Below are 22,885 nucleotides of genomic sequence, written 5' to 3'. Positions count from 1 at the left end.
CTGTCAGGCTCCTTATTCATGTGGAGCCAGAGCTTAGCCAGTGTCACCCGCCACCACTAGATCAATAGGTCCCTGAGCAGGAGACAGCTTCGCCTCAGGTCTGCATATACTTCCTGCTTTCTCTCCCTCACTCTGCTGTTGTATATAACATAGTTTATCTCCACTAGATCGCTGTTGATTAGGCTGCACAGGCACTACATACATATTATGTTGACAGCTAATCCATGCAGTTGGATTGTGACAAATGAATGTGGATCTAAAATGCTCAATATCAGCATTGGTGAATTGCATCAGTTAAGGGAAGTTGCATTGATTAGGTTATACAATGCTTCCGACTATAGAGGGCTGGTGTTGGGGATGTTAGTCCTTAAGATGGTGCTGGTGTTTCTCTGCAAGGTGGAGCTGTTATTCTCAAAAAGAGACTCACATACTCACCAGTCAAACTCACTCCAAGGGCGGGATGATGTGTTTTGTCTAGTGCAGTTCACTCCACTTAAACTGCAATAGGAAGAGAATAAAGATACAATGAAAGTCACTTCTTGTCCAGCCTTTCTCACTGAAACTGAAATGACCCTTCACTCAATCAGCTAACTGTCCTGATTGCATCTACACCCCCCTCTGTTCTCCCATCATCATCTCTCAGGGATACTCTATACACGCGTTATCTCATCTATTGACCTGTTGCACTCGTTCCTGTTATCAGGCCTCTGCAGTCACAGACTTTAGTTAGCCTCACTGAGATCATGTTATCACCGTTTCTCTCACCAGTCCTGTCTCCCCTCTTGCGGGTTGTCCAACAAGACTCTGACAATATAGAGGAGGCAGCTCAGCACTTTCAGAGCAAAGTTGAACATGCGCACACGTAGACCTGCAATGCAAAAAGAGGATGTTCAGTGCAAACAAACAACAGCTGAGTTATCAAAGACACATTTTTAAAGCATGAGTTAAAGGCAGTTACTTTTGATCATTTTTGACACACAATATTTTTAGTCATCTGCATCCTAGGTTTTCCTTTAAAAAATCAGGAATACAACCTGACACGTGCAGCACAAAACAAGCTATGCCCCAAAAGACCATTATTCAGCACATCAAAGATGTTGGTCTTGAACCAGTGACACAAATGTGATTTTTATGCATATTTTTGCCAGTCTTGAAAAAGATAAAGGTAGAAACCATTCAAGTTATTACACATACTAAATGGGTACTTACTGACCCAAGGATGTACATAATTACCCTTTATTTGCGGCTTATTTTGGGGTGAAATCATATAGAAACTGTGTGAAATTAACACAACAGATATTTAAACGAAAAAATGTGTCTATCATATATGATACATAAGGGATCTAAAGTTTTTTGTTTGTTTGTTTTTTTTTTAACAATTTGGCATTAACGGCTTATATAGTGCAATTCTACTCATTTGTTCTGAGGGAAATTGTTATAGTAATGACCGTTTTTGTGTTTTTTTAATGCAAAAAATTATGACACAAATATATATACGAGTATATATGAGTATTAACCCTGATACTTTGATTTTTTGCGATAAATGACAGAATTTCTGTATTTAGTTGTGGTTAATCTCCCTTTTTGGTTGCATTTGAAATTCCACTTTTTTGCATTTAAAATGGTTGGATATTTGTAGTGTCTTAAACTAAGGGTGACTAACTTCATCTGGTATAGAACTGCCTTTATTCTAAAATAAATCCCACCAGTTAGAACAAAGACTATGGCATCACCTTAAACATGGAATAAGGAACTTGTTATGCACTGAAAAGAGGAAAAATAGGGTAAGAAACTGAGGCATTAAGGTAATGTGGCTGCAAGGAGGAGCTGCAGTGGCTTAACCAAAGTATGCTGAAAAGGACAGGAAAGTGTGTGATTGATGCAATTAAAAATAATTAATAGACTAATAATGGGCCTAAAGTGATTGTGACTGTGATTATTGCGTTAATGCTGGCAGCCCTAATGAGTATATATGAGATCCATGCATGAAGTCAAACTTTCCTTTTAACAGTTATACAGATTAATATTGTGTTTCAGGTATTACTCCTTAACCCTCTGAGCCCAAAGCTATTTTAACCATTTTGTCTCACCTGGGCTTTTTGTCTGTAAAAGCGTGTTGAACATTAACCCTGTGGTGCAAAGTCAAGATCTAAACATTCTTTTTTTCAGGACAACCTAGGTTTTAAGAATATGTGTGCTGCTGTAATGTCGATTGAACCTAAAAAAAATTATGGGGCTATATAAGATAAAAGAAAAACTGAAATGGGCATTAAAACTTCATTTTTATCTGTGACACATAATATACAAAAATGACTGAATTTTTTTGGCCCAAAGTTGTTCTCCCATGTCTTGGGGACCAAAAAATTGATCCAAAAAAAAAAAAAAAAAAAAAATTAACCTGTGACAAAAAGGCTTTGAAGCACTTCCTGTCTGCAGTGACATAGAGGGACAAATCACAGGCTCTCTGTTCTGTCTCTTTTTCTCTCCATCATGAGCTGTTGAGTCCATCTCCTGCATGATCTAAATTTAAAGACATGCAGTTTTGCAAAGCATCACCCAGTCTAGGCTGGCTAGAAATGCTTCAGTGAGAGCTACAAAGGCACTGGCAGTGTCATTACAGAGAAATGGCAGGCTGAAAAAGAGAAAGAAAGTAATTGGCCGACATGTCTGGTTCAAAAGTTATTTCAATCAAAACAACCTGTCTATTCTTGTCCTTTTCAACAAGACTGGGCTTTGAGGGTTAATGAGGAGAAATGACCCAAATTTTCAGTATCCTTGAGCCAATCTGATTTATGTATTGTAAAAATAAAGTGGTTTGAGCCTCAGATGGTACAAACATGACTGAACAAAGAGGCAGATAAAGTTAAACATGTTTAAAAAGTGCCTAAAAGACTTTTTGACACAATTGTTTTTTTTTTTTTACACCAGGCACATATTTATGACACACTGAAAATTACTCTGCGGCACACCTTTGGGTCCTAAACCACCAGTTGAGAACCAGTGTTTTTGATAGTAAAAGAGTACATATTTAAAATCAGTGTAAGAAAGACTAAAATAGGGGAGTACGTGGCCTAGTGGTTAAAGATGCTCCCCGTGTACGCGGGCGGCCCAGGTTCGAATCCGGCCTGAAGCCCTTCACCGCATGTCTCTCCCCCACTCTTGACCCTGTTTCCAATTCTATCCACTGTCCTCCTCTATCCAATAAAGGCACAAAAACGCCCAAAATAAATCTTTAAAAAAAAAAAGAAAGACTAAAATAAGTGTAAGAAGAGGAAATCAAAGGTACTTGGAAAAGGCACAGTGCATGTATTTAGTTTTATTATAAAATATTTTTGAATCACATTAAACAAATAACTCTTTGTACTCACTCCAAAGTTCAAATAATCAAATGTTCTGAAAGATATTTGATGGTTTAGGCCTGACATGGTGTTTAGATGGCAAAATCATCAGTGTTACTTAAACTCCCTTAGTGGTAAAGATAACTCTTTCTGAGTTTATATAATTCTCTTTGGAAAGTGATAAAATGTGGGGCCGTTATTAAGGACGGACCTGACAGCTTGCTAACGGCTCCGTTAGCAATAAAGTTACGTACCACAACTCAAACTTACTGAAGACACGCTTGGATTGAGTAATTAAAGTAAGTAAACACTGATCTTCGTCAGCTCCACTTCTTGCACATATTTTATTTTGTAATCGATAAGTTTTAGAAGTAATCTTAACCGGCAAACAGCGCGGACAGCTACGTTTGGGGTCCGATGTGCATGGCACAAGCTGCCAGACGAATGAATGGTCTCGATCAATTTAATTTAGATAGCTGTTTACATACATATTAAACTGTACAGGAGGTTACAGGTCACAACACACTTCCGTTGCGTTGTGACCTTTTATTTGCATCTGCTGCACCAAGTTGTTGTATTTTTGTGCTGTTGTGGAATCTGTTTGCCGTTGAGTGTTTGTATTCATGCGCAGCAGCAAGTTTTTGTATTTGTGTTGTAAACTTTTGTTGATTTGTTTTTCTCAATTGTCGTCGTGTTTTTTCTTTTTGCAAAGCATTTTGAATTTACATTCACGTGAGACTTTTTGGCCACTGTAGGGAAAGTGACTAACTTGGTGGATAACTTCACTCATGGTGCAGAAGTGTCTAACATTAAACACCTAAGTACATCTAAAAACATACAAATTAATCCAAAAACACTCAAAGCTCTGTAACTCAGAATGGGGTTAAAATTACACTTTGGGAGTTAACAACTTAAAACTGAAATTTCAACACAATAGTTTTTACTGTGTACATTATTTAAACATTGACTATTTGTGATTTTATGTGCTTTATGGACTTGATGTACAATAAAGGTATTAGAAAAAAAATCCTTGTGAACAACCAAAAAGTCTCTCGTCCTTAGGAGTGCTAGCCTGACCCAATATTCTTAATCAGTTTTGGAGTTGAAAATGGTTTACTTATAAAGCAGAAAATATAAATACTATTTCAGTTAGGTCGCTGAAAACTATTAAGAGTGTCAGATAAAACCCTACATGACCCTAAATATAACAGATTTAAGGCTTTAATCAGTTAAATGACATCTTAAATACATAACAAACATAATTCATACACCTGTATTCAACAAAGTTAACCTCTAATAACACACATTCTTATTGGCTTTATGCATGCAGGAGAAATAAATACAAAGATATGATTTTAATGGGCCCACAAATGAAAACAACAACAAATTAATTGTTTCACTAACAACACAGTCACAAAACATGGACAAGAAAAACAACAGGTGATGAAATGCAGGGCAAGAATGACAGAACATCATAAAGTAAAAGGGCACAAGTCTCTTCAATCAGAAAATAGGGAGAACTGAAGTGGTAAGAACACAGGCAGCAGACAGGAAATTCACTCAGCTCATTACAAATAGAGAGAACGTGATCCCAAACAAAGGCAACTCACTGGATCTTTGGTTTTTGATGAAGAACAGCTTGAGGCGCTCCTTGAAAGTGTTCTCATTCACATAGAACTCTACCTGCACCCTAAGAGAGGGACGGAGACACAGGAATAGAAAAAAAAAAAAAAAAGAAATAAGGAAGTGCAAAAGAGAGAAAAGGGAGAAGAGGAGGCGTTGCAGGTGATAGAAGAGATGAAATAGGACTCAGAGGAGGAAACAAGAGAAGGCCCGATTAAAGGGAAGTGATTTAAGGTGCAGGGAAGAAAGTATACAATTAAACAAACTGGAGATTAAAAAGGGTGATAATTATTATTTGAACACTGGAAAGTATGGAAATAAGAAACTAAATCTGGCTGCATTAAAGACTAATGGGTTCTTTGAGGAAATGGTGATCCTGCTTGTCCTCCTGCCCATAGGCAGACAGCTGCAGTCAGTCTCGTTATCTCCACTGATTAAATATAGAGCAACAAATTACTTCCCTCTGATGTTTCTGCAGAACATGGGAGGCCATGATTACTGCTCTTTCTGCCTTTCTATTCTGGCACCCTCCTGTTAGAGGGACACATACACAGTTACTGTACAAACACAGGCCTAAAATACAGGACTGCAGCGCGGTCATTAAGGTTATTAGACCATTCACACGCCCATCTGAGTTGGACGCACATGGAGAAACATGATGAAAATGACAAAGGAACCCTCTCCAGACAACTCTTACATGTGTACAGACAGCCAGACGGACTGAGGGTGACTGTACTTCCTGTCTGACCACCTCAGGGGAGAATTCTCAGTAGCTCTCCTTTCATCCTATGGAGGTAAAAGTGGATGACTCAGGTCGTGGATGAAAAACGTCGGGCCTTGCTCGCTGGTGGTCTCCTCACAGCGCACAGACAGATGAAAGAGAGGCAGAACACTGCAATCTATTCTCCTGTCTGCAGGAAGAGGAAGAGTTGTTGTGGGGGAGTGGGTGGGTGGGTGGGGTCTTCCCAGGGTTCCAGGGTGACGCTATACCAGCACCCCACATGGTCAGGCAGACATGGACACATCAAAACCTACGCCACACTTTCCCAGCACCGTTTGGGGGGATGGGGGGTAAGTTTCCTCTTTGTTGCTATGGCAACATGGGCTTCGTTGTCTTCCCCCTCCCTTCCTCATGAGCAGATGTGAGCAAACACATACTTGTGAAGTGTGTTCAGCCATAGAAGCCGATAGCTCGCTCCAGCTTGTTGACGGCTCCCTTCCCTCAGAACAGCCTGCGTACAATACGGCTTTGGCAAGCATGAAGGGAAACAGAAGAACATGCAGATACACAGACAGCTCCCCAGACTCACAGAAGCACAGGGGTGTGTAACAGCACCTTTGATTGGAACATTATTGTTGTAGGAATTGCTAAAAAGAAGGGACACCCAGCAGTATTTGTTAGTCTTTGACAAGGGAAAATTAAGAGAGATCGTTTGTGTGTAAGTGCATATTTGTGTTGGCTTGGGTTAACCAACCATAAGACTACATGAGCTTTTTCATGCACAGAACAATCAAACAGTCAATACTTGGGGGCACTAAGTAAAGGGAAACATTGTCACTTGTCTCAAAAAAAATACTAATCCTCATGAAGAATAATCAGAGTTTGGAATTAAAAAAGTAAACACGAGGGCATCAAGCTATTTTTTTACCATCTTAATATAGCTGTGCTTTCAGAGAGGTTTGTTTGATGTGCTAAGCAAAATTAGAACTGGTTTGAAATGCTGAAGATTGTTGAAGAGGTAATACTTATACAATGTTGCAATGCAAGATTTGCAGCCTGCAAATTAAAGAGCAGAAAACAGATAACATATTAATGTTTGTACCCAGGCTACCAGTGAGAAGTGCAGCAATACCAAAGGACTCACTGCATATCAGAGTGACCTAACCCTTCGAGTTCAATCTCCAAAGATCTTAATTAAATTCTGTTTTTCATTTACAGCAGCATATTGCTGCTGCACTAGAATTAAAGACTAAAAACCCCTTCAGTATCATGCTATAACATGAAGAGTCTATCATTATAACAAGAAATTTCGCATTATCCATCCATTATCTAAGCCACTTATCACATTAGGGTCGCAGAGGGCTGGAGCCAATCCCAGCTGTCATTGGGCGAGAGGCAGGGTACAACTTGGGCTGGTCGCCAGTCAATTGCAGGGCTGTTATACAGTGCATCTGGATCCCTTTTTTTCAATTTTGTTAAGTTGAAGCATAATGCTACTGTCATAAAAAAATCATTTTTAGTCTCATTGATCTGCACTCAGTGCCCCAAAGTGACAAAGAGAAAACAGAATTTATTTGCAAATTTATTAAAGATTAAAAAAAACAAAAAACTCTGAAACATCACATTGACATAAGCAGTCAGAGGATACATACACGACAGCACAACTCTCCTTGCCTGCCCCCCCCCCCTTCAGAAAATGTGTGCTGAAACAAGCCGTTCTCCGATTTCTCCCTCATGATGTCATGTGGGGAGTTAGCACCGCCCCCAGGTTCAGTTGGCTCACTTGCAAGAAAATGAAAGAAATACAAGAAAGCTCCGCCACATCTATTTCCTGAGAGGGGTGTAGTCAGGGGCTGAGTCAGACAGCTCATTAACATTTAAAGCCACAGACACAGAAATAGCTCATTCTTAGCAGGGCTGAAACAGAGGGTCTTTAAACATGCAGACTGCAATACTGGAGTGTTTTATTCAGCAACAAACTTCCCAGGCATGTTTTGGGGACCTCAGAGACCAATATAAACTTGGCTTAAAGGGGTAAAATATGTGACCTTTAAGGGCAAAATGTTGAGGCTGTTATGTACTCAAACTGACGATTACTGAATGGCCATTTGAGGCTAGGTCCAAAAGACGAATCAAAAATGTTTACATATGATATCATTTAAATATATACACATATTTTCCATCTATAATGACTGTAGGATTACATATCCAACCCTTTCCTACACTGCTTATCCCATTTGGGTCATGGGAGGCTGGAGCCTATCCCTGTTGTCATTGGCTAAGAGGCGGGTTAAACTCTGGACTGGTCACCAGTCAATCACAGGAGACAAACAACCAGGCACGCCCACACTCAGCCAAATTAGAGCCCCCAATCAACCTAACAAGCATGTCTTTGGTTGGTGGAAGGAAGTCAGAGTACCCCAAGACAACCCACGCATGCACAGGAAAAACATTCAAACTCTGCCACAAAGGCCCTGACCAAGTGTCACTAACCCCTGCAACCCCTTTGCAATTATTTCTTTAAAATTAAATCTCCAAATTATGCACACATAAGCTGCCTTGATGACAGATGCTTGATGTTCTGTGCCACTTCATCCAACCTTGAGTCTTCATATGAACATGCAACTTTTGGACCCCAAAACACAAGACCTGTTTCTCTATGAATGAAAGCGCAGAATAACATTAGGTATATCCCAGTGGTCATTTATATTTTTTCTTATGTGGTCTATGTCTTTCAAAGAGTTTTGCTTTGGTAGGTTTGCAGTCCCACATGCTATTGGAGCCTTTTACAACCAAATCCATCAGACACTGCACCTTGGCCAAAAACTTCATTTCTTTTTCTTTTTTTATTATAGGATGATACTAAAGTTGATACTTGTTCCAAAATTCAACCATTCATGTGTTTCTTCATTTACCAAAGTCCTGGAAGCCTTTTTAAAACCTTTCAGAAGAAGTTGCCACAAAGGGGAAGGGTAATTTCAGAGGTCATTTTGCCTTTGATGTGTTCCTCTAAAGGAAAGCCTTTCCACTTTAGTGTACAACAGAGAATGAAAAGTAAAGTGGAAATATAGCCCAATAAAGAGTTGAGCTGTTGGATAGATTGAGAATGTGGCTCTCTAATCTAAGGGGAGGATGGGGGAGAAAAACACATTAAAAACTCATAAAGAGCATAATTTCAAAACAAAGACACACTAGCACATCACAACGCCACCTCTGGGCAATAGCCACACATCAGCCCCTCGAGGCTCTCAAAAAAATCACAGAGAAAATAAATGATTAGATTATTGTTGACAGAAAGTGCTCTGGGACACTGGTGCACAAAAAATATGTCACAGGATTAAGGAACAGCCATTTCAGTTTGCTGTGTTAGATTCACTACGGGGGAGCAACCCCAAGGGGTTCCTTCTCTTTCTCTCTGCTCCACTCCTTTGTCAAAATATAGGTTTACAAAAAATCTTTTAGAGACAGGCATACAAAATCCACTCATGGGCTTTAGTAAGGCAAATATGGTAGCTTTAACAGCTGGAAATAATAGAGGATTAATAAAAGGGGGCATGGCATAACATTTCCAACCTGAGCCTGGGGGCAGAATTTGCATTTCTGCATTTGCATGTTCACTTTGAGAGTTGAAGTGTGACAGAGAGAGAGAGAAGAAAATAATACAGACAGTTAAATAGGCCCAGACAGACGGACAGAAAGACAGAGGGGGACATGCGGAGGAGGATTTCTCAGAAAGAGAGAGAGGGAGAGAGAGAGAGAGAGAGAGAGAGATGAACCTTGTTCTCCTGCTGCTTCCACCCATGCCTGTGCTCCATAATGACACAGCACTGGCCATCTAATGACACAGTGGAAGAGACTACAGAAACCCAAATCTATATGTGCACAACTGTACAGCAACAGCTCATCACCACCTCTGCATGTAGCTCAAAGATAGCAGGCGCACCACTGAGGTAGGGAAAAATAAGGTATACAAGATAGAAATTCAATACAGTATGCCTCGCAGAGAGACCAATAAAATTAAGGTTTAAAAATGCATTCCATAATTAATCATGCATTCTAAAAAACACATTTGCAATTATTATCAATTCATGCTGTGAGAGCAGCATGGGATGAAACTCAAAACCACAAGAAAGAGGGAAAAATCAATGACCAGTATGCAAACAAATTCAGATAGAGGTAGTCTGCTTCTTGTGATGTAAACCACCACGGCCTTACCACATTTACACTTATTGGTCACTTTATTAGGTACACCTTGCTAATACTGTATTGGACCCCCTTTTGTCTTCAGAACCGCCTTAATTCTTTGTGGCACAGTTTCAACAAGGTGTTAGAAACATTCCTCAGAGACTTTGGTCCATATTGACATGATAGCATCACAAAGTTGCTGCAGATCTGTGAATCTCCCATCCCAAAGATGCTCCACTGGATTGAGATCTGATGACTGCGGAGGCCACTGGAGTATAGTGAACTTATTATTATGTTTAAGAAACCACTTTGAGATTATTTGAGCTTTGTGACATGGTGCATTATCCTGCTGGAAGTAGCCATCAGAAGATGAGTACATTGTGGTCATAAAGGGATGGACTTGGCCAGCAAATTCTCAGGTAGGCAGTGTTGTTTAAACAATGCCCAGCTGGGGGCCCAAAGTATGCCAGTATCCCCTTCACCATTACATCACCACCACCAGCCTGATACAAGGCAGGATGGATCCTTGCTTTCATGTTCATGTTCATGTTTTTATGCAAAATTCAACTGTACCATCTGAATGTCTCAGCTGAAATCAAGACCCATCAGACCAGTCATCTTCTATAGTCTAAACCAGGTGAGCCCATGCGAATTGTAGTCTCAGTTTCCTGATCTCAGCTGACAAGAGGGGCACGCAATGTGGTCTTCTAATGCTGTAGTCCATCTGCTTCAGGCTTCAACGTGTTGTGCATTCAAGGATGGTATTCTCCATATCTTGGCTGTAATGAGTTACTGTTGCCTTTCTATCATCTCAAACCAGTCTGCCCATTCTCCTCTGACCTCTGACATCAACAAGGCATTTTCGTCCACACAACTCCCGCTCACTGGATATTTTCCCCTTTTTTGGACCATTCTCTGTAAACTCCAGAGATGGTTGTGCATTAAAATCCCAGTAGATCAGCAGTTTCTGAAATACTCAGACCAGCCTGTCGGTCACCGACAACCATGCCACATTCAAAGTCACTTAAATCCCCTTTCATTTCTCTTCTGATGCTCAGTTTGGACTTCAGAGTTGTCCTGACCATGTCTAAATTCATGCATTGAGTTGCTTCCATGTGATTAGCCTTTAGTGTTAGCAAGCAATTGAACTGGTGTACCTAATAAAGTGGCCGGTGAGTGTATTTCATAAAACCTTTGGAGATACAAGGAGTAAACATAGAATGAATGCAGATATAACTATCAGACACATATAGAAATATTAATTTTTAAGAAGTTGAGCCTACTGGGGAAAAACATAAACAACTATTCTTTATAGTGAATAATGATGACCATGAAACATGGATGCATGCAGGCTTCTCTGAGAAAAGAGGTCATGGCTTGGACAACGAAAAAGGAAAGACAAAATTGCAGAAAATACAACATATGAAACAATAATATGAAACGATAATACAAACAGACTGCAAATTAGGTCAGGAGGACTGGATAAGAAGAGGAAAATAAATTGCACATCACCACAGGGCTGCTGGAAAAGCTTAACAGAGCCAAGGTGTACTCCGCTTCATTCGGCAAATGGTTGACAGGACAGCTTGTCCCTGACCCAGATACACAAGCATCGCACACATCAGACTTTGTTAATGGCAGGTGGAGAGGAAAAGAGAAGAAATAAAAATGTAAAGCAAGAATGTGATCCATCTCTACAGTGAAAAGACGCCTTTTCTTTTAAAAACTGACAATGCACGAGTTCATGTTGACTGAAAAGTCAGGTGAAAAGAATGTCAGTTTTTAAACACCCTTCAGTGCTGCTGTGAAACTGATTTTAACACTTTCTTGAAACATGCAGGTATTTCCAAAACAACTTAATAATGAGTGAGACCTTTAAGGGCAAATTTTACTTATCTCTTCATCCGTGTAAAAGTCAAGCCATCTACATGGGGACGAAGTTTACTCTGCTGTGAACATACTGTAGCTTTAAACAGTCTCTGTCTGCCACTAGCCTTGGCACACCACAGCTGAGAAATGTCAGCCATCATGTATGAGAGATGTGCAATGTAACCTGCCACATAATGACAGTAAGTCCGTTTGTGCAGCAGCTTGTGCTCGGAGCCATTTCCTGAACAATCCCTGGGTTCCCATGGACTAAAACTTTCCATACATCATCAGCGGAAGTGTTTCAACCATTTCTGCCTCCTTGCTCCCTGACGTAAACCAGCCTTGCCTCATCCTTTCCTGAACCCATCATTCACTTTTTTATTGCTTCTGGGAGGATCTGTCAACACATTCATGGAGTCTCCTTTGTTAAGCAGATAGCAGAACAGCACAGTTTTCTGATCATTTAATTTTGTATTTACAAGAACGATACATCTTGTGCCTGTTATTTGCCCCCCCACCCCCACCCCCATGAAAAAGGGGTCCATCAAAAGCAATCTAATGACATTCTATCTCCCCATCCCTTCAGATTTCATTAGCCTCAGATGTGCGTTAAACATCTGATCAAATCCGAAGATATCAATCTGTTCAGAAGCAGTCTTCAATGACATGTGCGTCGCTACAGGAGTGAAACATGAGAGGAATCATCTCATCGGCCCCTCCTGCTGTTTGTTAGGCTGCATGGATTTAGAAACCCTGCTGTGCATTAAACTAACACAGTTTGGGAATAGGGGTTTGTGATCCTCAACAACAGCATGGAACAGCAGCCCCCTGCCCCCACTCTGATAACTCGAGGCCTTTCAGTAACACTGAACACTGCAGAACACAGAAGTGCCCAGACACATGCTAGTCAGCCCCATGGCTGTGTTAGTATCCACAGCAGGAAGGCTCGTAAGTGTTGACAGTGCACATGTAACCCAAAGGCTGGTTAGGGAATTCAATTTATACTTTAGTGGTGGCAAAATGGATCTAAAAATAAAAGAAGCATGGGCCTAGATGATGACCAGCCACACACCTGGACTCTGTTCTCTTTCTAGAGCCTCAGGCTTAAGCTTAACAGTGAAAATGATCAAATGAAAAGAAAATACACATCCAATATGTGTCTGTATGTTAGGATATATATAAATTAAATCATGTATAGCAAAAGGATATAAGAGTTGCCTTAGTACAAAGAGCAGGAATCAAATACAATAAACTCAGATTGTTCAAGCAAACTGATCATGTCTAACTTTGCCTTCAGGTTAAGTCTGCTCCAACTGTAAACAGCCCTCTCAAAGACAGAATGGCAACTTATGTTCATTTTATGCTTCAAGAATATATGCTTTAAGAATAGTCTTATCAGCATGGTCATGCTCAGACTGTATGGGCTCTCTATTCTCTTATCATGTCCCGTTATCTGTTCAATACAGCATATAACAGGGGTGTCCAAACTATGTCCAGAGGGCCCCAAGGTGGCCCCAAGGTCCAATTTTGATTAGCCCAAAGCAAATTCTAGAAATAAAATGAAACATGGTCCACAATGAACATGAAGCTAGTGCTCTATTGTGTTGCAATTCATAGTTTCAGCACAAAGTGGATCTACCATGCTTATTCTGCAAACTAACATCTAGACAAGAAGAATTTATTGATGTGTTTTAGTGACTAAATTGAGACAACACTGTACATGGTAAGGATATTGGCTACCATAATAACAATATCATGTTTTCAAACTCTCTGATGGTTATAGCAGCAAACTATAGTACTATAGTATAGTATAGTACAAACTAGTAATATACTAAGAGCTGAGCCAGTGGTAGCTAGGGCCAAACAGGACCCCTGAAATCTGATTGGCATCCCCCAAAACCTGGAAATGATTGTCTATTTGCCTTGTCAGCTATCAAATCAAGTTTTATAACATTAGTTCAAGCAGGCCATGGAGTCAAGCAATGTCATTATTGAGGTCAGATGATCCCACTCAAACCCTAGTAGGCTGATGGCCAGCCGATTAGCAGGTAAGCACGCTTTTGGCTAATCGTTCTCATGCTGCCTCATTTTACCTGCTCTTGCCTAGCCACACTCTGCTTCTCCCTCTGCAAGCTGCTCTTGCAACCCTCCTCCACCCCAGCTCCTCCTTTATTCTGCTTCTGACTTAATCAATGTTGTTCAGTTCTTATTGATGCCTGCTCTGCTCTGAGGTTTTGTTGCTTCTCTCCCTGCCTTGGCTTGGGTCTCAGATCAGCCACACAGCCAAATATAAATAACAGCAACAGGTGCTAGTTGATAACTTAATAAAGAAGATATAAAGAAATATATATAGCTGCAAATCCTGCGTCTGACTGAACTAGCCATTTAGGCATACTAATCACAAAGCATACCTTAACCTACATCACATTGGTTTAACAAACTTTCATATACCTCACCTTTGCTTGAAGGCAAGAGTTTGGACACCCCTGGTAAATGTGAAGACCTACAGGCAGCCTCTCTCATTTGCCAATATCAGTGAACTTTTTTTTTTTTTTAGTTCTCCCCTCAATTCCCTCCCTTAGTCTGCAGAGTTAAACCAATCCGTATTAGCAACTGTGCATTCTAAAAGCAACTACACTGAACCTGTTTACCAGCCACCGAATGCAGCTTTAGGAACATCGTCACAAGTCATGACAGAAGCAAGGAAGGTCAGCACACTCCACCATCACTCCTTTTTTCTCACCTAGCCTTGAACCTGCAAAATCACCTTTTCACAGTGTTACACTTCTTATCATACAAGCAGCCTATATAGCTAATAACTCCTTTTATGCCAGCTCAGGCTATGCGGACATGAAGAGTGATAAATGCAATCTTTGACAGAGTTAGCTATCAGCTTTTCTAAAGTGCCTTATAAATGATGTAACTGAAACTTCCAGTAGCTCTGAAAGATTCACTCAAGGACTTGGGCATGTAGCTTATAGTGAAGTCAAAGTATGATTATTGACAGCATTGATGGATCATGGCCTGCATTGGCCCTATGAGATTAAGGCTTGACGGAGGGAATTAAGGAGCAGACTAAAGAGTGTCGGGGGGAAAGGATGGTGGAGAGGAGAGTCAGACAAAGATTGAGTGAGAGAAAATGTGGAGGCGACAGCCAATAAAAGATTGTTCTAAGGACAAAAGACTGTCATTTGTATGATAATCCTGGACTCTGAGGGAAGCTCCCGCTGAGGCTTTCTATTGTAGAGCAATGGAGACTTTGTTGTATTTCATTTCACTTCTAACACATTTGACATACAAACGGAGCTGTGCTTGGAGTTGTGTGTGCCTTTAGGCTGTTTTAAGAATAGTCTACTGTAAATAGAAGGAATGTTCTTTGCAATGCTTGGTAAATGCTTTATATTAAGCCAGAGAATGCTTACTATGAGAACCAAAAGAGTTAAAAACTTCATGTGTCAAAATTGACAGATTATGGGGTAATTAACCTTGCAAAGCAGATGGATTTTCTAGACTATCATTAGGCAAATCCCTCCTGCAAAGCTTCAATCCACAATGTTGTGCTGAACTAAAAACTGTTCAAAGCAATATGCATCATATGAAGTGAACAGTAGCTATGGTTAGGGTTACGTTGTACTGTGAGCCAATAGCAATGGCTGCCTCTTGTATAGTGCATAGCAAAGCAGCAGTTTTATCAGAACTGGACCACATTTCTTTGTTAAATAAAGAGAGTAAAAAAGCACTGAAAGATTTTCATCGTGAAAAGATGCTTTGTTCTTCTCCCGGCCTTCCTTGACATGACTTTGTGATCATTATGGGTGGGGTTGAGTTGTTCTGGAAGCCAATAGAAATGGATGCTGCTAGTGTAGCATTTATCTCAGTTGTAGCTAGAGCAATTGTATCAGAACTGGACCACATTTTTAGATTAAAGAAAAAAGAGCAAAGAACCACAAGGAGAGCTTTTCATGGCAGAACATATGTCTTTGTCCTTCTCCTGACCTGCCTTGGTATGACTTTACTAGATTACAATCATTGTGGGTAGGGTTAAGTTATACTGTAGCTAGTGTATACAATGGCTGCAGGTGAGTTATTAGCTTGTAACTGTAGAAAAGCAGCGGTTTAATCAGTCTTAGACCACATTTCCTTTTCAAAACAAGAGCATAAAGACATTTTATCCTGTCATTCTGATTGGCCAGTCAGGAATATGAAAGGAAAAGTCCTGCCCTTCCCATACACATTGTATGGAAGGTTTCACTAATGAATGTGAAATATAGCATATTGATGGCATTGGGCCAAAACCTTGTATTTCCATTTTGCGTTATTATTATTTTTTTTTCATAAATCAGAGCTACTGGTCACCTTTACATCAGTCAGGGGGTTTTAACAAATCTTAAAGTAACAAAAGTGTAAACAACATCAACAAAAAAGATAAAATAATAATAGAAGTAATAATAATAATAATAATAATAATAACAACAACAACAACAACCATGGCAATTCAGTATTAAATTAATTTGAAAAATGCAGCATTTTTTTATTCCCTGAAAGTGGTGATTTTGGAGGTATGTGGTTTTGGCCCAACGGTAGCAATATGCTATGGATTATATATGAAACAGTCTGTCTGGTGTGTCAGGATAGGGGAAAATAATGTGGATGAAAAATGTGCAACAGCATACCACTAATTACAGGTGATTTTGGACCCTTTTGAGGGGTGTTAAAGCACCCCAAAATTTCTTCTCAGCACCCCTGAAACAAAAGGAAATTTGGTTGAAATTGTGCAGATATCTATCGCTCTTTGAGCTAAAAAAAAAAAAAAAACGAGAAAATGTAATGCCTGCACTCTTACTCTATGCCTTAAAGGTTTGTTAGACATGTCAATCCCTCTTCAGTCATCATCAGGTCTGACAGACCAGCAGGTCAATAAACACAGACACAGAAGTGATAGAGAGTAGTAAGTAGCTAAGTATTCAGTATAGCAGCAGCCATGTGTGCAGACATTATAAGTTAAACACACTTAAATATGAGCGAAAAATATAAGCTGCCTTTAATTCAGATGGTTTAGTGCTCTTGCTTGATAGTTAACATATTTACTGATGGTAAAGTAGTGTATTGTCCAGTTTAATATTATTATTAATAAGTACTTCTTAAAGCAGCATAAATATTATGACATTGGGTAGGTTGGCTGACATTTTTCTTACCACCTCTATGTCATAACTAGAAGGTAGCTAAATGCTAAATTCTAAATAAGGATTGAAGAAATAGTAGCAGTAACAGCCAGAGGAGGATGGGTTATTTTTAACTGGAGGATATTTAGCTATAGGCTTTGCTACATGACAGAAATCATATTTTAGTGTCAAGAGAAAGACTCAAATAATTAACTTTAGAAACAGTAGTAACTTAACACACTGTTGGCATGCAGAGTTGCATATGCAAAATGCAATCAAAACTTTGGTGGTGTATTAAGGTAGTGATGTTAAAACATGGCTAAATAATACGTAGAATGTCCTATAATGCTGAGTGGCTGAAAAAGTAATATAAACATAGTAAGTGAATATTAGTAACACCTACAGGAAATTAATACTACTAAAATGCATATTACAGGTTTTGTCACAAACTTCTTCTGAAATATTTTAGGTGAAGAATTCATGTTGTACATGCCACTAATTTTTTTTATTAAAACATTTATTTTTGTGTAATGAAATGAGAGGTTAAGCAGGATTACTTTAACATTTATCGACCTCTGTAGCCTACTTGCCACATTTTTAGGAGCTGAGAGACCCTAAAAGTCCTATTCTTAAAACTGTCCCTCCAACTGGCATTTTTGCCTCATCTTGTCTCCTTAAATAAAAATAAATCAACATTTTGTCAGAGATTTTTTTTAATCAATGATATATTTCATGCTTTTCCTCAGAAAAAAAACAACTGTTGAGAAACGTTTATCTTTGTGCCTCACCTCATACGCACATTTGCACTTATTAATCTCTTTACTGTGACTCACATACTGTAAGAAAGCTCACTGTGTTAAGATGCCTCACCTCATATGCACATCTGCACGGATCAGTGTAAACTATCTTAAATTATCTTATCTACCTTATACCAACATCCCTGCATATTTTATACGTTTGATCTTGCACCCATATTGCAAAGAAAACCAGAGTCAAAGTCCATGTTGCATAAGAATATTTGGCAAATAAAGCTGATTCTGATCATTTCTGTTAATGAAATCATTATAGAAAAGTGTGCATGTGTGACAGTCAGAGCAGGAGCTCATAGATTACCAGTATCTAGGTGCAAACTGTAGTCTGACTATACACCGAATGACTAAGGTCTACATGGCAGGCAGTGTAGTGTAGGGTATACACAGGTTTATGGCATATAGCCACTCTTTTCAGTCTCTATAGCGTATTCTAAGTTCAAATTACAATTTCCTAGGATGGTAAAAGCAGCAAAAGGTAATCTGAGTACACTTGTCTGTTGCCTTTTGAAATATCCACCCCAACCAGCACCCTAACGAGTATGGAATAGTTCACTTAAAATGCATATTCATGTAGATGTCTCATCCTATAGTCTAAGGACCAATGGTGATTTTAAAATTTGCTCTTCTTTGGCTGTTAATTTCACGTTATGTGACAAATTAAATACCAAAGGCCAATATTTAGGTGAACTAACTGTACAGGATGGTAGTATAAATCTTTGTTTACAACAACGGGTAGTTAACCTTTGCTGGACAGGCTGGTAAAAAATGTGGGGATAGATTAAAAGTATATCCACTTCTTCAGGCACCATATCATGGCTGGTAGGCTTTTATAATATCAGTAACTTTAGCAGGTTAAGGCTTCCTTTAAAAAAGACATTAAACAGTTTGTTAGACTAAACCTGTAGCTCTCCTCTGCTGAAATGTACAGTGCATCCAGAAAGTATTCACATTTCACAAACCCTTCATTTTTTTCAACTTTATGTTACAGCCTGATGTTACAGTTGTTTTTTTCTCATGAATCTACACTCAGTACCCCATAATGGCAAAGTTAAAACAGAGTTGTAGAATTTTTGGCAAAGCTATACAAAATTTAAAAAACTGAATTATCACAATGACATAAGTATTTAGACGCTGCTCTGTGGCATAGTGGCTAAATGGAAACCTCTCCTCAGTGTAAAATACAAGCAACTCCTAGAGAAAACCAAGTGAGCTTTTATGTGTTTTGCAGCGACCCAGGCCTTCCATCAAGCCATTCTGCCATAAAGCCCAGATCAGTGGAGGGATGCAGTGATGGTTGCCCTTCTGGAACTTTGTCCCATGTCCACACAGGATTTCTCAGTCAGAGTGACCATCAGGTTTTTGGTCACCTCTCTTACAAAGGCCCTTCTCTCCTGATTTCTCAGTTTGGCTCTATAGCCAGCTCTTGGAAGAGTCCTGGTTGTGACAAACTTCTTCTATTTGAGAAATATGGAGGTGCTGTCTGGAACCTTCAGTGAAGCAATACAGGTCTGTGCCTTGCAACAGTCCTGTGTCTGCAGGCAGTTCCTTTGACCTCATGGCTTGGTTTTTCCTCCGATATGCATGGTCAGCTATGGGGCCTTCTATAGAAAGGTGTGTGCCTTGCCTAATAATCTTTCCAGTCAATTTAATTTACCACAGGCGGACTCTAATCAAGGTGTAGAAACATCTCAGCAAAGACTGTGAGAAACCTGATCTACATTTCAAGTGTTTTTGCAAAGGGTTTGAATACTTTTGTCAATGTAGCATTTCATTTTTTTAATTTCTTATAAATTTACAATAAATAAAAAAATAAATAAACATGTTTTCACTTTGTTATGATGGGGTAGTGAGTGTAGATTAATGGGAAAAAAAACAATGTTGGTTTTTTTGACTGTAGCATCTGGCTGCAACATTAAAAAAAAATAAATAAAAGTGAAGGGGGTCTGAATACTTAATGCACTGTATCCCAGAGGAAATGTGTCTAAATCTAATATGCAATTTCATCTGACAACTTAGCCTAAATCTAAAATAGCTGCCAAAATAAGCATTGGAAGAAATGAAGGAGATTATAAGCTGGTATTAAAATAGAACAAGAGTGGCTTACTTTGGATAAGCAAACTTTGAATTACCAAATCAACGACTGCTGCTCATACCAACAGTAATTAAAAAGAAGTCATCCATTCCAGGCCTCATTATCACCTTAACCTTCAGACAACATTCAGATAGCTCCTGATAAAATCCCTCTGATCACCTTGTTAAGTAAAATGTCATTTCATCAAAACAGAAGCCTCTGACTCACTGCCAGGAAATATATGGTGTCTGTGTTATCACAGTAGTGTTGCTGGGTGTCAACACACATTTATTTCATTATCAAACACTGCCTTGAATAAAGTAATCAGCGATGCAATTTGTAAAAAAAAAAAGAAAGAAAGAAAGAAAGAAAGAAAGAAAGAAAGAAAGAAAGAAAGAAATAATAGGAGCAGATTTAGCTTCAAATCCAAGTGAAAATTTTGTCTGGGAATAAAACTAGTTTTCTACTAGGAGATCTGAGCCAAATCTATTCTCTGTTTGTTCCAATAAGACAAAAAATAGACACAGCAAATGTGTTGTCACAGAAACAGTCTAATATGTTTGCAGTTTTATATATTTTAGTCAGATCTTGTGTCAAGACAAGGGCAGTTCAAATGAAGTTTGGAGCATTTGGAGTTTGTCATTCAGAGCCAGGGAAGTCCTACTCACTCTAACCACTAAATCCCAGGGAACAGGTCAACCAAATACAAATATTTAAGTAGGAAAAAAAGAGGCTCTTCATAATAATAGTACAATCAAGAGGACTGAAGGCCCCTCTGTGTGAAATAAATTATCAAATCAATTCCCATCTTTAAACATCGGTGCTGGAAATTGCCTCACCTGAGAACCTTTCAACAAGCAAAAAATTGCATTCCACTGTGTTACAGGAGAGCTCTTGAAGAGGAGGGAAAGCACGATGTTGGAGGCACTTCAATCAAAAGTAAGATGTCAAGGAGCGGGGGATGTTAAAGGGGGCCACATATGGACAAATGCACACACAAACCGAGATGTGATGCAAGCTGAGAGGAGAGGGAGAAGGCCCACAGAGGGTGACTGAAGATGCATTACAGAGCTCAGAGATGTTTTCTTGAGTGCAGCCATATGTGGAGGGAGATACGTTATGCATGCACGTATTGACATTTGGATTTGTGATGGATTTCTGTTCTTGGATTGGTGCACCTTGTTCTTGGCTCCCAAGCTACTCTTCTTTGATTAATGGATCATGGCAGATAAACTGTGTGTAATTAAGCTTTCTATCACAATCAGTTAAATCTTTCGCTTTCTTCTAATTAGTCCATTTCATACCCGTGGGCAGAGAGTTCAAATACTTGACCCTGTGCTCTCTCTCCTTCAGACTGTCCTAATGCAAAAGAATCCACTTTTAAAATACAAAGGACTAAATTTCTACCCAGATAAATAGAGCAAGATAAATGCTCATAATTTGGATGTTAGGCAAGCAGCATGTGCACTGGACATTCCTGCTCCATGCAATGACAAAATAAAAGCAACACATTCACAGCCCCCACAAGTTATATTTGCATCTCAGAACCTACTGGAGCTCTTAAAGTGATCGACAGCAGGATATCCCTGACAACACTCATCAAATTTCATTAAAAGAGGCTATTAAAACAGATGTGGCAACAATTCAGGCTCAGAAAGCTCCCTTAATATCTCTCAGCATTTATTAACCGATGTCATATATATAGAATACTCTATTAAGTATTCATATTTTGGTTTTATGTTGTTGTAAAAGTCATCCATGTTCTGGTCAGTTGCCTTTTTTTCCACTGCCTCTTTGAAAAATATGATGCCAAGACCTTATAGGATCCCTTTGCAAGAAAGAAGCAGCAACCCCCATCACTGAACCCTGTAATCAGGTGACTTAGGTCAAACTGCACTTAGTTGCACAAGCATTAGTCCTTGGACGATAGCCGACAGGCCAGAGGAGCATTTCCAGAGTGAGCGGGCCCACTCTGGACTCAGCTGTGTTTAATGTGATCCCCGATGATTAAGATACACAAGTATAATGGCATGATTCATCACAATTAAGAGACATTTTCACAAAGTTTCAATAATTTCCCAAGTACTATTGACATGCTGACATAGTAGCAGCATGTAGTTGTAATTTCAGTCAATGGCCAGGCTTGGATTGATCTCTTGATGCTTTTAATTGAAACTTTCCTCAAATATCAGACTGTGAAAAGCTAATAAGGTCAACCAAGTGTTCTGATCGGCATTTTCACCTGGTAACAAAAGACACCATGCGTGAAATGGAGGTTAAGGTTTTCCATTAGATGGCATAATGAAATAGACAAATTAAGCAATGCATATCGTATAGCACATTAAATCTATTGCCCTGCAAATAGAGTGTAGGCAAAGGTTAATTGCCAGTTACTGAGAGCACCCACTTTAAATCCCCTGTTCAGGTCTCAGGAATTATGGTATGAGTATAAATTAAAACATCCATCTTAGTCTTCCTTTCCTCCCTGTTTTACCAAGAGGATTTTTGACATTTAAAATGCATGAAATGTAGACGAATAAAAGTAAAATTCCTTAATTACTATCCAGTCCAGTCTCCCTTTTGACTGTTTTTTCTCTGCTGTGCACAGTATGTTGCTTTTGCTACTTCTTCTTGCATTAGCACAGAGTAAACCTGTTGCAGCATCCATGACAACGAATGCAAAGCTGGCTGTTAAATGCTCCAACACATTCAAGCACTTGGATTAACAAGATCACAGAGAGAAAATGCAAACGCAGAAAAAAATAACTACTTTAATAGGTGATGCTCTCATGGCGCACAGTTGCGCAACGGATTCGGTGCGCCGTGCGTAAACGATGGAAGCAGCTGCATCCTTACCTGTCGTCGGTCTGCCAGTCCCCAAGCAACAGGTCTCGGAACCGGTACCGAGGTGGCAGCGGGAGCACATCCTTCTCCAGTTCGACCATGGTTGTCTTCCTCAGAGCCCAGAGACAGAGAAAGATTTCACCGACAAAAGCACCTCCACGCAGCGGAGGTAAATCCCCCCAAACCAACTCCGCTCCTGTTCCCTCTGCTATTCAAAACGTAGATAAAAAATGAAAACATCGATACACCTCATGGCATCG

The 22,885-nt window shown here is 39.5% G+C and overlaps 1 protein-coding gene across 1 annotated transcript in view; it reads right to left on the bottom strand.

Annotated features, from left to right (window-relative positions):
* The window catches only part of LOC121503484 (potassium channel subfamily T member 2), a 65,561-nt gene extending 42,835 nt beyond the window's left edge, over positions 1-22,726 (bottom strand). The window contains exons 1-4 of the mRNA XM_041777934.1: positions 22,638-22,726; positions 4,949-5,028; positions 766-868; positions 436-498 (exon numbers count right to left, since the gene is read on the bottom strand). Of these exons, the coding sequence (XP_041633868.1) occupies positions 436-498; positions 766-868; positions 4,949-5,028; positions 22,638-22,726 (335 nt within the window). The remainder of the gene's footprint in view (positions 1-435; positions 499-765; positions 869-4,948; positions 5,029-22,637) is intronic.
* Positions 22,727-22,885: the final 159 nt, after the last annotated feature.

Source organism: Cheilinus undulatus, linkage group 21 (genome assembly GCF_018320785.1).
Source record: "Cheilinus undulatus linkage group 21, ASM1832078v1, whole genome shotgun sequence".
NCBI lineage: Eukaryota > Metazoa > Chordata > Actinopteri > Labriformes > Labridae > Cheilinus > Cheilinus undulatus.
The sequence above is the reverse complement of the archived record's forward strand: the minus strand, read 5'-3'. Positions and strand labels throughout refer to the sequence as shown.